This window comes from Nyctereutes procyonoides, unplaced genomic scaffold (genome assembly GCF_905146905.1).
Source record: "Nyctereutes procyonoides isolate TBG_1078 unplaced genomic scaffold, NYPRO_anot_genome, whole genome shotgun sequence".
Taxonomy (NCBI): Eukaryota; Metazoa; Chordata; class Mammalia; order Carnivora; family Canidae; genus Nyctereutes; species Nyctereutes procyonoides.
In genome coordinates this window covers 14377869-14395876 of record NW_026575051.1, presented here as the reverse complement: position 1 = coordinate 14395876, position 18008 = coordinate 14377869, and the positions used below count along the sequence as shown (strand labels likewise).

At 40.3% G+C, this 18008-nt stretch overlaps 1 protein-coding gene across 2 annotated transcripts; it reads right to left on the bottom strand.

Moving 5' to 3' along the window:
• Nucleotides 1-1906: 1906 nt before the first annotated feature.
• On the bottom strand, nt 1907-17078 carry ENPP4 (ectonucleotide pyrophosphatase/phosphodiesterase 4). 2 transcript variants are annotated; one of them, XM_055330693.1, is made up of 4 exons: nt 16954-17078; nt 8202-9060; nt 7395-7565; nt 1907-4916 (listed from the first exon to the last, which is right to left on the bottom strand). In XM_055330693.1, the coding sequence occupies exons 2-4, from the start codon at nt 9025-9027 to the stop codon at nt 4552-4554; spliced, it is 1362 nt and encodes a 453-aa protein (XP_055186668.1). In that variant the 5' UTR covers nt 9028-9060; nt 16954-17078; the 3' UTR covers nt 1907-4551. The 2 variants fall into 2 exon arrangements, with proteins under 2 accessions (XP_055186668.1, XP_055186667.1); XM_055330692.1 differs by lacking the exon at nt 16954-17078 and adding an exon at nt 16538-16675.
• Nucleotides 17079-18008: the final 930 nt, after the last annotated feature.

The following is an 18008-nucleotide window of genomic DNA, read 5'->3' as shown; positions in this document are numbered from 1 at the left end:
GCTTTAGGACAGATGTTTCATACTTTGTCCAGATTTTCTAGTCTTCGGCAAGAGCGTTGGTTTGAGTAATGTGCTCCATTTTCCTGGAAACAGAACTTTTACTATTTAGAAAAAAAAAAAAAGGTTTCACAAAAATTTTGTGTGTCTCTCCTCAGTAGAAAATTCGAACAATGTTTAAGTCTGTAATAGTCTGGGTCTTGCCAGTACAATCTTATAAAACGTTTTGTATAGTGCAGTTGTTTGGATTTGCTTTGGGGTTTCTTTTGATCCTTTCCACCACCCCCACCTGTGAAAGTGAAGTAAGCAAGGCAGAGAGGAAAAACATGCTGATAGGGTCCCTGACAATTCATTGCATTAACATGCGAGGACAGTCTGCACGGGAGGCCTCTGTAAACCATCATTCTAGGGCTGGAGGAGCTCACCAGATTGTTTATTGATGGTGAAATTCAGGTTTCTGCAGTCAAGGGGTAGAAGTTAAGTGGAAAAGTAGGCAGCTTGCCCGAGAGTTTAGCTTGATTTTTGGGTAAGACTGCTTTTGCCAGTAATGCGGCCATGAGACATGAGTCACAGGACTGAGCAGTTTCAACACCAGTCACCACCTGCACACGTTAGGATACAGAACTGTATTATACTATGATGATCAGCATGTTTGTGGGTTTTTTTTTTTTTTTGCCTTAATATCTACTTCTTGAAAAATGTTAACTAAACCATTCAAGGAAAAAAGAAAATGTTTACAGAACAATGAAAAATGAAAATCCAAAGGGTTTATGCCAAAAAGCAAACCGGTCTTCTGCAGCCTAATTCAATTGGACCCAACAGGCTCATTTAGATTCACATGTTCCCTCAGTGTGTGTGTGTGTGTGTGTATGTGTGTGTGCGCGCGCGCGCACGTGTGTTGGGGAAAGGGAGGATTGTAATGGTATCCAAGTACAGGCACCAAGGAAGCAGGGAGGCAGGGGGAAAAAGGAGAAGCTAGCATCTAAACTTCAGGAAGCACATGGCCTGGCAAATGGTTCTGTATCCCAAGATCTCAGCAGCAAGAGTCTAACTAACCATGAGTAGATAGAAGTAATTTGTTGGTATAAAGTTTTACCATTTCTGAGATGCTACAGAACTCTCTTCTAGAGTAAAGAAAGTACCTTTTCTTATTTTCTCCCAGAGTTCCTAGCAGTGTTCATGGAGGAATACAGGAAATGAATTTATCACGCTGAACCACTAGACGAAACTTTGTTGAATCTATACTCAATGAGTATGGCTATTTACAAAACACTTAATCTTGGCTTTCTTTCCAGTGATGTCCTCATGCTAAAATATGTATTTATACGTTATCTTTAAAATTTGGTTAAATGTTTTATAGTTGATCTTGGTTTTAAAAAAATCTGTAATGAATGCCTATATGGATTTTTGCAGTATTACTGGGTCATGTCAACATCTATCATAGTATGTGTATTTTGCAGGGTGACAAATTTAAAAAATCAGTAATATTGCATCCTGTATTTAATAATTATAGTAAAAATGTCTTGGTAGATTTTATTCACATGTTTTAATCATAAACAAAGTCATTATGAACTCAGACAATAAAGTCAAAATATATTTTACTTCAACTTAAGGCACTACAGATTTTTTTTAAAGCATACTCATGTCGTTTTATTTACACACTATTTTAAGAATGACAATAAAAAAACACACTTTCCATCCCATCTTTTGTATTTATAACTTTATGCATTCACAACGAAGTGAAAACCCCTAAATAAAAGGAATTAAATGCCATCATCCTTAAAGCTTACCAGATATGGATAAGAGAGGGAGACACCCAAGAACAATACAAAAGTATTTTTAATCCTTTAATGTTCCAAGAACTTATCTTTAAATTCTTATACCAAGCTTAATGAAAGAACACAAAGTCTATAGTACACAGCATTGAAATAATTTATATTAGAATTCTATTGCTGTTTACAAGAACTTGCACATTAATAACAACAGAACTGTCCATGTAAGTAAATGCAGTTATTCTGAATTCACTCACTAAATTAACAAAAACCACTCAATATATTTTCCTACTGCATTGGAGTATTATTGTCATAAACAGTTAAGTGTTTCCTGTAGCCAAATACTTTCTTTCATCCAGAAAAACACATCAAGATATTAGTCAATTACTTAACACAATACAGACCAGAACCTTATTGTAAAAGGCTAGCTTACTAGAAAGATTTTTTCAGTGTACTAGAGGAGTCATTGGCTTTAACAGTGATAATTTTTTAAAGATACACATGAATTAACACAAAGTTCAAAATAATATATAAACATCTCTTTGATTAAATAAATATGGTTTTGTCCCATCAGCATATATACAAAAAAGTTTGTAAGTTTAATTAAAGTTAGTATTTTGAGAATGGAATGAAAGACAAGAAAATAGGTTAAGTGTCTTGTTCAAAGTGTTAAGACATTGACAGGACATCCCTTCCTATTCCATCCTATATGAAATGCACTCACAGGCTAGATGCTCACTAAAACTCACAGCATTGCAAGGACCAAGCTCTACTGATCTAGTATAAAATATCCTGCTACTATTGTAGATACTTCAAAAAGTGTCTACTGTATTAAATGTGACAGTTGTTTTTCTTTTAAATGGAAATTGAAACAGGAAGAAATTTTTCTATTATTTTGTTCAGAAAAACAACCTCTAGGATAACTTTTAAAGGAGGAAAAAAATGAAATAAACATTGTCAAAAAGCAAAATTAGCGCTATTGTCTTTACTTCATTTATTTATTGTACTGTTCTTAATAGTCAGCTTATGACCAACAGCATGAACTACTTATGCAGGCTGTAGAAATGATTCTCAAGAACAACAGATACTGAATGAATACTATGATCACAAAATTAGCAGAGACCAAATAGGATGAATTATATGTTTGATGACTGGCACCATCGTTCTTGACCATCACAGGTAGTAATCAGCATTTAACTGGGTTTCATATTTACTATAGATTTTTCAAAATCTGTAAAACAGTTACTTAGATTATTTTATATCGTCAAAACTTTAAAGATCACACTATTAATTGCTTGTCTCAGGTCCTGATATGGTTCTTGAACCCAATTTTTGCTTTAATAGATACAATCTAGTCTGCCACAACTCGGTTTCTGCATATTAACTGATTCAATTAGAAAGTACCACCTAGCAAAGGTAGGATGGTAGTTCTTCAAAACAATTCCTTAGCTTTGAACATGTATGTTAAAAAAAAAAAAATCGGAGCAATTATTTCTGTGAACCAAACACTGAAGAAAAAGCAGAGGCAGGACTCAGGCTACAGAATGTTAACAGTGCTTAAGAGTTTACTCTGCCACTTAACATATGAACAGTGGGAAAGATCAAAAGATACCAGATTTCATTTTAAATTTAACTACTCTATTGCCTAAAAAGTAAGGCATAAATATCTCAAAGGTAGATAGCAAAATCTCCTCCCCATTCTGACCCAATTGAAGCCAGACTTGTATTTGGTCATGAATTTTTTTTTACACCACTTGGATACCTCTGGCTACAATACAACATACAACATGAGGAAGCTAAATAGCTAACAAAAACTAACAAACTTTCTTAAGTTACAACTTTAGCTTGTGAGTCAGAAGAAAGTAAACAAATATGAAGTGCAAATATACTCTTTGCTGAGAGCCACATTCCGTGGGAATGTGGAAGTCAGCCCGTAGACCAGCAGCTGCCTCTGACCACCTTCGGTCAGTCACAGGAAGTCTACACATTCATAAGTGCAAACACACTTGTGCACACACATACACACTTACAAATGACTTACACACAGGCATTAAGCACAGACTGAGAAAAGCAATTCTATTTTCTTAATTTCTTATCAGCAACAATCTTCAAAAGGTTATCTTTTGTGGCTTCAATAGCTTACAAACCTTAACAAAGACACAATGGTGAAGACTCAGGCTTTGTATCACATAGTCTTTGTTGTGTTTTTTATAACAGCTTTTCTTAAAATAATTTCTTCCTATGCTAGATCTGTTCTGCCTGGATAACCAATTTTATTCACCACCACAGAGGTCTTCCTATGTCACAGGTTTACTTGGGATACAAACTCTATTAAAGTCATGAAATATAAAAATATAGAAAACTTTTCCTTCCTGATACACAAAATCCAAAATCCACTAATTGCATAAAGATTTCTGTTGTTTCAGTTACAAATATAAAAATTTATTAGAAAAGCATGCCTACTAAATTTTGGTATATTTTTATTTAAAAATGTGTCATTTTCATAGCAAAAAAAAAAAAAGCAGAGGCAATCATTTTTCTTAAAGTTTCTAGTTAGAGAAATAGTTTGTGTTGACTTACTAGAAATTTTTACCATGGCCAGGGTTTTTGTTAATTAGCTGATACACCAAAACAAAGCACAAGGAAAAACAAAGTAATTCTAGCATGCTTAGTCTAAGTTTTTTGTCTTTCAAGGTATATTTTTCATCCTTAGAACACCATTTTTTGAGTGTATCCTTGGTTTTGTGACTAATCAAAGATATTCTGTATAAACTCCAGCATGTTACTCAATTAAAGGATCATCGTCATCTTCTTGCAGCTGAAGTCGGGAAAATGGACGGGGTACAGACAGTCTATTCTGCATGATTATTATGAGGCATGTTAGTGTGGTTAAGACCAAGAGCGCACCAATAACAATTCCGATGGCTTCTGGGAGATTAATGCACCACTGGTCAACTAACAAACACTTCGTATGACCAAAGGTTCCATTATTGGGATGTGGTTTTAATCCCAGGATGTGGCACATCATTGGATAAATATCCACACTGTTAATTGTGCTTTGTTTGTAGCCTTTGTGAAATGCAGGACCGTGGGCAGCTAGAAATGGATGCATACTAGACAAAGAATTATCATAACCATGGTCACCTACTGAAAAAAGAACAGAAAGTATGTTAGTTCTTAACAGAAAGACTGATCTTTCTATTACAAAATAACTTGCTTCTAGTGTAAATATATTGATTCTTGCCAGTGTAACTCTCACCATTAAAATTGTAATTAGTGGGATGCCTGGGTGGCTCAGGGGTTAAGCTGATCCCAGGGTCCTGGGATAGAATAGAGCCCCTGCATCGGGCGATCTGTTTAGTGGAAAGTCTGCTTCTCCCTCTCCGAGCTCTGCTCTGACCCTGCCCCTGTTTCTGTTCTTGCTCTCAAATAATTAAATAGAATCTTTAAAAATTCTGATCACTTAAACCAGGTGAGGGTTAGAAATGAAATTTTCTGTGTTTTTCAACTCAGCCATGTCCCCTATTTCACATACACACCCCTTTTCCAAGTGATCATGACCCGAGTCTTTAAAAACTATTTCTCAGGACACTTGGGTACCTGAGCGGTTGAACTTCTACCTTCAGCTCAGGGCCTGATCCCAGGATCAGGGATCAAGTCCCTCATTGGGCTCCCTGCAAGGAGCTTGCTGCTCCCTCCGCCTGTGTCTCTGCCTCTCTCTCTCTCTCTCTCTGTGTGTCTCGCATGAATAAATAAATCTTAAAAAAAAAAAAAACACAACTATTTCTCAGCCTGATGCACCTTTCAGTGCTAGCCCCACTCATTTCACCCCTCCATTTCCAGCAGTGTGTGCATGCAAAGAGCACTAATGATTATATAAAAAAAGAGAGAGAGAGAATGAGAGTGGCTGGGTGGAGGGTCCTGAATAACTAGGGAGAGCAGAGGTGAGTAAAACCCATGAAGAGGGAAGAAGTGAATCTGCAGCCTACCTACATCAATTGCTCCTGTGATAAGAAAGAGGATTATGTAATATACTCCTTGTTTATCGATAATGAATGAATGTCTCAACCTCTGGAAGGCCAGGTGAGAATGTTGTAGAAAGGGTTCTTACACTGAATGCGAAGTCTAACCAGTTCACCTTTAACTCCAAATCGAACTCAGAAAAACATGACAGTCCTGGATAGAACCGCAATACCACATTCTCAGTTTTTAGCTTTATTTTGGCAAATACTGACTTTTAGTGTACACCTGTTGCACTGATAAGCTCCTGCTTTCTTAAAAAGTACAAATGACTAAGTAGTGAATAAATATATCAGTTTGCATTATATTATCCTTTAATTTCATGTTTAAAATATTAAAAAAAGATAAAGATTTTATTTATTTATTCATGAGAGACACACAGAAGGAGAGGCAGAGACATAGACAGAGGGAGAAGCAGGCTTCATGCAGAGAGCCGGATGTGGGACTCGATCCCGGGACTCCAGGATCACGTCCTGGGCTAAAGGCGGCTAAACCACTGAGCCACCCAGGCATCCCTGGTTTGAAATATTTCATAATAAAAATAATGAATGTGATCAAAAGAAGACACTATAGACATATACATACATATGTATATGTAATAGAAAAAAACTCTGTACCTCTGTATGGATAGTTTGTTTTTTCTTTTCTAAGTTTTTCCATGTTTTCTCAGTTTTCAACAGTGAGTACATAAATATAAATAACTTATAAACTCCCTTAACCTTTAGTCTTATATCCTTGTCTGAAGCTTCTGATTTGTTATAGATCAAGGATCTGCACATTGCTCAAGACAGCCCCTGGCCAAAATTAGCCTTCCACCTGCTTCTGTAAACAAAGTTTCATTTCAACACCCCAAATTGGTCTGTTTACAGAATGTCCAGGCTGCTTTCCCACTACAAAGGCAGAATTGAGTGAGAGAGACCAGCTGGCCTATAAAGCCTAACATATTTACTATCTGGCCTTTTACAGAAAAAGTATTCTAACTCTTGCTACAGACTACAAAACCAGTTTTTAAAAGAAGTATTCAAACCAAATCTAACATATGGATAAATAGTTGGATAAATAAACTTGGGTTCAGGGAAGATCTGTAACTCACCCCTCTATATCTCCTCAGCTGGAGGAGAGATTTTGATACACCTCGTTTGTTTACTGGGTAGATTTCTGTTTGTTCACCTTCTAGTTCTTGTCCAGTGAAACAGCTATAGAGCTCAGGTACTTGGACAATGTTTAACACACATAAACAATTTAAAAAAGCATTTGAACTCAGAGATTCCCCTGGAATCTCTCCCCTTTTACTTTGTTGCTTTACTTCTTTCTCATTTTCTACAAATCAAGAGAACCAACCTTGAAAGTTACTAACAGTAACTGCAGTGTGGGTAAGAAAGTAAAACTATACCTCTGCCCTAAGGCCACCCAGCCTCCTCATCTAGGGGTCAAACTGTGGTTATAAATTTCTATTGAATGAAAACCTGAGAATTACCCAGTCAAAAAGTGAACTGGTTATACACTGTTAATATCTCTAAATTAAAGTACCTTGTTAACAGAACAATGTCACAACGTGTGATTTATCCCCAGAGTACAACAGAAATGTCTGAAATGAATACTTACATTTTGGTAATGATTTATTTAACACAATTGTCCAGCCTTCATCAGCAACCAAAATAATAGGCTGAATTCGATCATTGTGTTGGTAATGAAATCTGGCAGGAATCTCTTCTTTGAGATAAACGTTCATGTGAGGGTTACAGACTTTCAGTTTGTTATAAACCTCCGTGATATCTGGAAGAAAAAGGAAAACAGTCAAGGAAAAAAAGTCATGATTGGTTGATGAAGAAAAAAAAATTTCTAACTAGAATAACTGAAATAAATTCTGAACAATGTCATCTATTAAATCATTTTTACTTCTTAAAAAAGCAGTGCAATGATAATTATGTGACATTGTTGGGAAGACACACACACACCTTTATCTTTCCAGGCATTCTAGTATCTCTTTTTTCATTTTGTGATTCTCTCTGGTGGACTTTTATACAAAAGGGGACAATTTTCACGTATAGCTTCCTAAGTAAATAGAAAGTAAGTATATATTGCAGCTAATTACTAATTCTAAGATCAATAGATAAATAGCATATCTCACACAAAAATCCAAGATCTTTCTTAAGGATAAAAATCTCCTTTTTCCATTAGGGTGAATAATTAAGAAATGTATCAAAAAGCAAAGAAGTAATCTCTTTGAACATGAACCTTAAGCTAACTGCTTAAAGACTTGTAAATTAAGGGGAAAAACATGTAATTCCCACTCTGAGGAAGAATAGATGGTACTGCCCTACAAAAAGCCAGAGTTGTATTCTTTTACAAAACCCTCCCTCCTCATTCAGTTGCTCCCTTCAAATATCCCTCAGCTGAAAGGTTACTTACTTATCTTGGGAAGTAGGGCAGCAACCGGAGTCAAATCTACAAGAGTGTAGCTTGAATTATCAATGCAGAGATCCAAGTTTATTAGTCTCTCCTTTGAGCACTGGGTCATCCCATGATCACTTGTAATGATCACGTTGAGATTTTCCCACAATCCTAACACCTTGAGTCTGTGGACTAGCTCACCAATGAGATCATCTATTCCTTTCAACACTCTGTACATGTTTTCTTTATCTTCAGGTCCGTATTTGTGGCCACTTGCATCTGGTTCTTCCCAGTAAAGTGTTGCAAAAGTGACCGGTGGGTTCGAATTCATCAGCCACATGGTAATGTTATTTAGTCTCTCCTCAAATGACACTGAAGAGCTATAATTCATAAAATAGGAAGGTGTGGTATTGTGAATGAGTACATCAGTGCCAGGCCACATAGCAGCAGCACTTGATCTGTTTTCCTGAAGCTGGTTGGTCACCCAAATAGGTTCTGCTTCATTCCACCAAAAAGGATCCTTGTCATCAAAGTCAGAAAAACGTTTCTTTGTGCTTGCATCATACATGGAATTAGCCACGATGCCATGGCTTTCTTCATACAAGCCTGTCACAATACTGTAGTGGTTTGGAAATGTTTTTGTGATAAAAACATTTTTAACATGTTCTACCAGGACTCCTTCTTTGATAAAATTCTGGAGATGAGGAAATTCATAGTCCTGTAGATAGTCAGCTCTGAAACCATCAAAGGATACCAGTAGTAACTTGGATGACAAGCTATGGGAAGAGTTACCTCTATAACCAGTTATAAGTCCAGAAAATAAAAGTATTACTAGTAACTTCATAATGAATGTGTTGAAGGAAAGCAATCAGGGTTCCTAAAATATAAAAACACAGTTCATAAGTGGTAGTGCTCTTGTGACCTGGATTAAGTTTCAGAAACTTAGCCACTAGGCAAAGAGAACCAAAATTTATTAACTTTTTATATGCTTTCATATCAACTTAAAATCAAATAATGTCATTTACTGAAAGTTAACTGAATAAAGCTAAAATTGGAAAGAAAAACAAAAATTGCCTTTACTTGTCCAATTTCCTATTTATGTATGTCCTACCCCAGCCTTCACACTCTGCAGGGGATATGGGCCATTCTTATACTCCACAGAAATACTCCCATTTGGTTGTCTTGCTTGTCTGTAGTAGCAGAAATTATTCTAAAGACCTAATAAGGTCAGGGGCGCCTGGCAGGCTCAGTCAGTATAGCCAGGGACTCTTGTTCTTGGGGTGTAAGTTCACACCCCATGTTGGGTATAGAGATTACTTAAAAATAAAATCTTTCAAAAAACTTAGTAAGAATGGATGAAAAAAGAAAAATGATCCTTTTGCACAAAACGGAAATAATACCAAGTCTTTAGAGGCTCCAGAGAGGGAGATTAGGTTTCTAGTTTAGTAACTGGTAACCTCTGTTCCTTTTAAGCCACAGAAATAGGTAGAAATTCTAGCATATGGGCTCACCGCCAGTTCCTGCTGAAGATATTGGCATTAAAAAAGGACAAAGAGGGCAGCCCAGGTGGCTCCGCAGTTTAGTGCCTGCCTTCAGCCCAGGTGTGATCCTGGAGTCCCAGGATCGAGTCCCACATCGGGCTCCTTGCATAGAGCCTGCTTCTCCCTCTGCCTATGTCTCTGCCTCTTTCTCTGTGTGTCTCTCATGAATAAATAAATAAAATCCTTAAAAGGGGGGCGGGACAAAGAACGAAATATTATATGAGGAAAAAGAATCAAATTGTCTATACATTCCCAGTATTTACATAAGGTTAACAAACTGACAAAGCCTATAGGGACCTGACTGCCACAGTGACTTTGAAGAAATCCAAGAGCTGTTGAGATGAACTTCACCAAATCCCTTAAACTTCCTTTTTACTATGAAGGATATAAGTATCTGCCTAATACCCCAGGCTCACAGCTCTCTCTGCTTATTTACTTAGATAACCCACTGTTTATAAAAACAATTTTCCCATAATAAATCTCCCTGCCTTCAGTCTCTATCATCTTTGGTCCTTCAGAAAACAGCACAGGTGACTTAGATAGGATGACTCACTTCAGATGGACAGGATATCTCTTTCATAGTAATAGGAGAGAAGCAGCTAAGGCTAGGTAAGCTAACAAGTCTGAGGGTTGGAGATGAAGGGAGCTGTATTCTCTTGCTACAAAAGGTAGGGGCAATTACTCAGAGGAAGTAGGATGGCAAAAGGTTCGAGGGTTTGAGAACCAGAGAATGTCTGAAATGGCCAACATGGAGGATGGGAGAGTACAGGGCAACAGGAGGACTGGCGGTCGAAGCTGACAGCGGGTGTCAGTTTTTAGTGACACTGTTGACAGGTTTTTCTCTAGCTACTCAGGGGCCCTGGCACAGGCCTGAACAATACCAGCAGCTGATGCTGCCTGTACTTAAGACTCTGCCAGAAACAAGTATAACGAAGAAAGTTGAAGATCCTGACTTAGGAGCGGTTAAAATCTGAACTGCAGCATCTACGCTGAAACTGATATAGATGTGATGCGTGAAGGAGAAGGCTTCTGGACTAGAGGTTCTGAGGGCAGCTGCAGGGATGTGAGGCTGTAGTCAGAAAGAGGAGAGTGAATTCCGTATTTCAGAGTAAGACCCAAGGTTTGGCCGCAGGTGTGTGCACCTAGAGGTCCTGGGGAGAGGCAGCGACGTGCTGACATGATGATTAAGTTCATGAGCCATTTATTGTGTGTTCTTTCTCCCAACTAAACCACAATTCCTTGAAGGCAAAGGCTTTTCCTTCAAACATACCAGCTAGGTGATCTGTGTGTACGCATTCAAACATTTGTTGACTGAAGCTGTGACCGTCTCAGAACCAGGGACTTAAAATTGTGAAGACCAAAGGCACAGGATCTTGTCTGGGAAGGACTTTGGGTCTGTAAAGTCTACGATTTTCACCCGAGATGGGCTGCCTTCTGCCAGTTGGGTATGAATCATCTGTTGCTAGTGCCATCCATGAAACCAAAAATAGTACGAATAACAAAATCAAATCACCTCTCCAAAGAGAAGGGTAACGAACAATCATGTTTGGTACAGGAGACACACTGTACAGACACAGCCTCAGCCACAGCTCAGTAATATCAACTCTTAAGAATTGAGAGAGAGAATGCCATTTCTCTTTTCATTTATTATTTGGTGTCCCCAACCTAGTGCTCATGCACAACTCACCCCCTCCCTCAGACAGTCAGTACAAGTTCAGTCACTCAACAATATCATGCAGGCTGCTGCCCTAGGTTCCAGCAACCTGAGAACTTGTGTGGAGGTCATGCTGCTCTCCATGAAAGCTTGGATTGAGCAGATTCCCTGTTTTCTCTGAGTATAGATACTTTCCCATACATAAATATTTGTTTCCAGTAGGAGTTGGAAGAGCAAATAGGTTGTACAGTATCTTAAAGATGGTCATAAATCAATTTTCAAAAAAAAACTGTCTTTATTTACTGCCCTGCCTCTTTCCCTCAGTAACCAGTTTACATACCGCACCAAGTCCACCGAACAAACTATTCTGCTGGCAAGTCAAGTTCTGATATATATCAAACTGCATGCATTCTCTGCACCTCCAAATCTTTTTCCTTTCCTTAGTTCCCTCCTTTAAAACAGCTTCCTCATTCTCTCGACAGAACTGCTCTGAGTAAACCAAAGGTGCCAGCCTAGTGTCGATTCTATTCACATACCAGTCAGGCCAGTGTAGAAGCCAGGAACGTGCATTCTCAACAGCTACCCATTCTTTTCCATCTTTAGTGTGGGGCACCTCTTAAAGCCCATATTACTTCCTGTGGGAGCACTTCTCTCTCTTATGTGACCTTCCTACCTCCTTCACCCTCCCCTTTCTCACCTCATGTCTACTCCCAACTTAATCTTCCTGGGTGTAGCTCTGTTCATAGCACTCCCCTAAAAAAAAGTCCAAGGACTTCCCCTGCCTGTACAAACACTTCAGCCCGGAATTCAAGCCCTACAGCATCCAGGCCCAACCCACATGCAAATTACTGTGAAACAGTTACAGAAATCATTGCCAACCATACTTTCCTTTCACCATATTTCACCATCCCCATCTTCTTCAAATGTATTACAAAGTCATGTAAACTATAACAGCCATTTTTCTAGGCGACCTAGAGGTGACCTATAATAGCTCTTCAGTGACAGCTGTGCTCCCAAACATCCTGAAGTTACCTCCTACAACATGAAGTCTTGCCTAAACACTCTTTTAGGTTATTTTTTTAATCACTCAATACATATCTAATATAATGAAGACTATACAACAAAAATGTATGTATGTGCCATGTATCAGGGAATATGGCCTTTATACTTTTCAAATCTATAATACAATAGGGGCATAAATAATCAAAGTAATGAATCAGGCTGTCATCCTGAAAGAACAAAGACAAGGGTGAATGAACTCTGTTCCATAGTACCAAAACTTCTTTGTAATGCTGTGCTTGAGAGCCATACATCCTAAAGTTGTTTTTTAACACTAAGCCCTTTGACGAATTACTACAACTGGAATATTTTAGTATGCCCAAACCTTCTTCAACAGAGTCAACTCTAAGAACAGAGAGGTATCAAAGCAATTCAACAAATGGTGCCTGAACAGCTGGATATCCATTATGCTAGAGAATGAATTTGGAACCCTCATCTTATCCTATACACCAAAATTAACTATAAATGGCTCATGGACCAAAATTTAGAGCTAAAACTATAAAAATCTTAAAAGAAAATACAGAAGTATACCTTCATGACCTTGAGTTAGGCAAAACCTTCTTAGGTACAACACCAAAAGAACAAGTAATAAATAAATAAATAAATAAATAAATAAATAAATAAATAAATAAATAAATAAATAAATAAATCTTCACTTTTGTGCTCTAAAGAATACCATGAAGAGAAAAGACAACCCACAGAATGGGAGAAAATATTTGCAAATCATCTCTAAGTGATATGTACTTAGAATATGTAAATATTATAAATTAAAAATAAAGTCAAATAATCCAATTAAAAAATGAGCAAAGGATCTCAAAGATATTTTTCCAAAGATATACAGGTGGCAAATAAGCACATGAAATGCTGTTCAACATCATTAGTCATCAGGGAAATGCAAATCAAAACCACAATGAAATAGCATTTCAGACCCACTAGGATGGAGAGAATCAAAAAGACACAGAACAAGAGTTAGTAAGGATACAAAGAAACTGGAACTTTTGGGATCCCTGGGTGGCGCAGCGGTTTGGCGCCTGCCTTTGGCCCAGGGCGCGATCCTGGAGACCCGGGATCGAGTCCCACGTCGGGCTTCCGGTGCATGGAGCCTGCTTCTCCCTCTGCCTGTGTCTCTGCCTCTCTCTATATATGTCTCTCATGCATAAATAAATAAAATATTTTAAAAAAAATTAAAAAAAAAAAGAAACTGGAACTTTTATACAGTGCTGGTGAGAACATAAAGTGAGAGAGCCACCTGGAAAACACTGTGGCAGTTCTTTAACCAGAGTCACCATATTATCCAGTATATGCCCTAAAGAAATTAAAACAGATGCTCACACTAAAACTTGTCCGTAAATGTTCATAACAGCATTATCTTTAATGGCCAAGAAGTGGAAACAACTCAAATAGGCCATCAGGTGATGATAAATGGATACATAACTTTTTTTTTAAGATTTTATTTATTTATTCATGAGAGACAGAGACAGAGAGAGAGAGAGAGAAAGAGAGAGAGGCAGAGACACAGGCAGAGGGAGAAGCAGGTTCCCTGCAAGGAGCCTGATGTGGGACTTGATCCTGGATCCCGGGATCACGCCCTGGGCCGGAGGCAGATGTCCAATTGCCAAGCCAATCAGGCGTCCTGATAAATGGATAATAAAATGTGGTCTATCCATAGCATGAAATATTATTTGACAATAAAAAGGAAGGAAGTGCTAACATACACTACAAGTGGATAAACCTTGACACACTAAGTGAAAGAAGGCAATCATAAAAGATCTCTTAATGATGAAATGCCTAAGTCAGGCAAATCTATTAGAGATGGAAGTACATTGATAGTGCTTGTGGCAAGGGGTTGGGGAGAAATGGGGAGTAAATTACAATGGTATGAGGTGTCTTTTTCAGGTGATGACATGTTCTCATATTGACTGCGGTGATGGTCCCACAACTCCATAAAACTGTACACTTCAAATAAAGTGGATAGTGTGTGAATTATATCTCAATAAAACTATTATATTAACAACAAAAAAAGAGGGAATGAAATTGTAATCTTTTTTAAAAAGCATCTGAAATGCCCTGCCAAAAAACAGTAAACATCTTTGTGGTCTCATTTTATGCCTCAAATTATGTGAAATTTGTACTCCATAACAGACTTGGGTTTTTTAACATGAAAATGTTTTACAACACCTTCCAAATGCAAAAACAAGAGCAAAACAAAAACCTTTGTCTGACCTCTCTCAGAATACATATAAAATCCTTCTTCCCTAAATCTTGAAGGAAAAAAAAATGATGCTCAAAGTACATGTGCTATTTATTCTGGGGTTCAGGAATACATTAGCACACTGTTAGGATCCTTGTCCCCAGGCTTAGAAACACAGAGTGGAAAGATTGGGGCAGCCCCGGATGGTTCAACGGCTTAGCGCTGCCTTCAGCCCAGGGTGTGATCCTGGGGTCCCAGGATCGAGTCCCACGTCGGGCTCTCTGCATGGAGACTGCTTCTCCCTCTGCTTGTGTCTCTGCCTCTCTCTCTCTCTCCCTTTGTGTCTCTCACGGATAAATAAATAAAATCTTTAATAAAAAAAAAAAAAAAGAAGGATTATAGGCTCTGAAATCAGAATGATCCTGTAACTTGAGCTCACATTTAGTAGATGCACAACTGTGAGCAAATCTAACTTCCCCAGACTCAGTTTTGGCGTTTGTGAAATGGGGAGGCATATTCTGTTCTAGAACAGGCCCTCAAATTTAGTTTCTTTTTATCCATTCTAGTTACAAAGCCATTAGGTTAGGAAAAAGTCTGTACTGCCACAGGCAGAATAATACAACTGTGCAACCCTAAAATAATTAGAAGTAATTTAGCTCAATGCTTTTTTTCTTACATGTGATAGAGCCGAAGTCCGGTGACTCGCCAAGCTCAGAGAGCAATTTAGTAGCTTTACTATGCACTTACTAATTCATGCCCTCAACAAGTCTACAAGTCTAGTGACACCAAGCTAACAAGACTAGTCATAAATTCCAAATGATTACCAGGACTTTTCCTGCCAGAACGTGTTCATCAGCAGTGCCTCTATCTAGGTCTACTGCATTTTCAATCTAACAGCAGGTGTTAATCTATAAACAAAATACCAGTGGAACGTTCTCAAGTAGTTTTCAAGGGATCAAAATAACTGTTAGATCACTAAACTTTGAGAAAAACTCTGTAATTAAAAAAAAAAAAAATAGTGGAGGGAAGAAAAAAAAAAAAAAAGGCAGACTCATCTGGACTATACCCAAACATCCCAACAGTAACTAGAACTAGTAGGAAGTCATCTTTAGTTCAGGAGGTGAAATGTGCTGGATCTCCCGTGGGATGACTTTTTTACCTGGATGGAATGCACGTCAGGCAATCCCTACCTGCATTCTCAGCCCAAGTTAAGTGGTGAGAATAGAGCGGTTACAGGAAATGGTGAAAGACATTGTCTGCATTAGCTTTATAATACGAAAGCCCTATTCTAAAGACTTTTTATACTGCTTTAAAATAAAATAGCATTGTCTATGGACATGGGAAACTTTGGTGGTTCCCTCTAGGTTATTTGCTTAGCGTTCTAAGGAAAAAAAAAAAAAACTACCCTCTGCAGGACTTTCTCAGTCTTAAAAATTCTAGGATTCTAAATAATTCTGCCATTTTCAGGGCGCACAAAATTCTCTAGTATCTTCAGAACAGCTACACTTCCTTCCTACGGAGTAAAATAATCCGTCACGGTACTTGTGTCGTCACCGACATTTCTCCCAAATTCTATTCAGTAGCTAATCTAAACTACAGAAAATATCTCCTCTTTGCTTGCAAATGAGCTTCACTGCCTTGAAAGGGCCTGGAACGCCTTGGGGGCTAGCGGGGCGGGCAGTTTTATTTTTTTTTTTCTTCCCTCCACTTTTTTTTTGGGGGGGGGGGGGCGGAAACAAAAGAAAACCGTAACATTCACCAATGGGGCATCTGACTGCCTACGACACTGGGCAAGTTTTCAGGCTGAGGTCCCATCCAGCAGATCACCTGGTGGCTGGGCAATGGCAACCGCCCTGCGGGGTCAGACCTGGTACAAGCCTGTCTGCAGCCGTACCACGTGCGACGTTACCTGTCTGAGCCTCAGTTTCCGCATCTGCAGAATGGGGACACTCTTACCCCACGGGGTAGCCACGCGGAGAGAGGCAGCATGTGCTTCGCGCGCTGTCCAGCCAATCAAGAGCACCTAAAGGGTCATCTTCGCTTTCTGGTTTTCTAGGAAATCCGTTCTCCAGTGTGATGACGTAATCGCCATCAACTCGGATCCAAGGCCCCGCCCCCCGCCCCCCGCCCCCCAGGACACCTGCCGACCGCCCCGCACCCCGCCGTCCTCCTCGCCCGGCGCAGGGCGCCCCCTCCCGGCGGCCCCGCCCGCGCCCCGGGACCGGGCTGCTGAGCCCCAGGCCCTCGGGTGTCAAGGCCCCGGGCGACCGACCGAGGAGGGGGCGACACCTCCCTGCGGAAGGCCGGCGCCCCACGCTCACTCACCAGCTGCGGCCGGCGCGCGGACCTCGGCGCTCGTGGGCCGCGGGGCCAGCCGACCCCAAGGGACACGCGCGAGCCGAGACCTTCCTGCGGCGCCTGCGCAGTAGCGGCCCCCCCCGCCCCGCGCCGCGGTTAGCAGCCCCCACCGCCCCGAGGACCGCTCCGCCGGGTGCGCTCCGGATGTGCGCAGCCGCCCGCCGCCGCCCGCCGCCGCCCGCCGCCGCCCGGGACCCGGCGCGGGGCGGGGCGGGGAGGGGGCGGGGCGCAGGCTGAGACGTGGCCTCGGATTGGCTTCCGGGGCCGCGTTAAATGTAACCGCCATGGCGATTGGCTAGAGTCAGGTACCACCTGGAGACCGCTGCCTCGGAGGGGTTGCGCGGGACCTGGCGTGGGTTAGTGCCCGTCCTCCAGCAAGCACGCACGCCCCTTTCACAGCACCCTGGGGCTGGGCGCCCTTCAGGAGACGTGACGCCCGGCGACTCCTGGAAAGGCCCCTGGCCACTGCCAAGCGCAGTCCGCTCCTAAGTAGTAGGCACCTGGGCACTTCGGAGTCCGCAGGAAAAATAACTTGGGCTGCCTGCGCTAGGGTCCAGCACAGGTGTAGAGCGGCGTCAGCTAGTTCCGGTGAATTGAGAGAAATGCGGCGCGATTCTACCCAAAGTACCTGTTTGACTGGAAAACGGAGCACCTTTCCTTGCGAAGTTAATTGCAGGCAGTTTACAAGTAAGGTCGCAAGAAACACAGAAACACCGTCTTCGCAGTAGGGAGCCAGCTAGAAACGCGCACGTCTTTTGACATGCATATGGGCTTGCGCTCCTGCCTTTATTTGGAAGCTTAGTTGAACAGAAGAATGCATCTTTAAGCTTACTAGTAGAAAGAGAAATGAGCCAGACATTTCTTTGTTAACGCTTGAGTTACCCAGGCATAATTGGTAAAGTAGGTGGTATCCCTTTGCTCTCTGTATTTGCGGTGCTGAATGCAGAGTCGAAAAGGAACTCACTAAATGTTTATCGAATATAATGGAACTTCTAAGATGCTCTGGGGTCATGCCTCCCCTC

Excerpts from the sequence above, each read along its gene's own strand:
- ENPP4 (XM_055330693.1), bottom strand. The coding sequence starts at position 9,027 with ATGAAGTTACTAGTAATACTTTTATTTTCTGGACTTATAACTGGTTAT. Across the intron at positions 7,566-8,201 it reads TGCCCTACTTCCCAAGATAA|ATATCACGGAGGTTTATAAC; the intron begins GTAAGTAACCTT and ends TTTTTCTTCCAG. Across the intron at positions 4,917-7,394 it reads AAATAAATCATTACCAAAAT|TAGGTGACCATGGTTATGAT; the intron begins GTAAGTATTCAT and ends TTCTTTTTTCAG.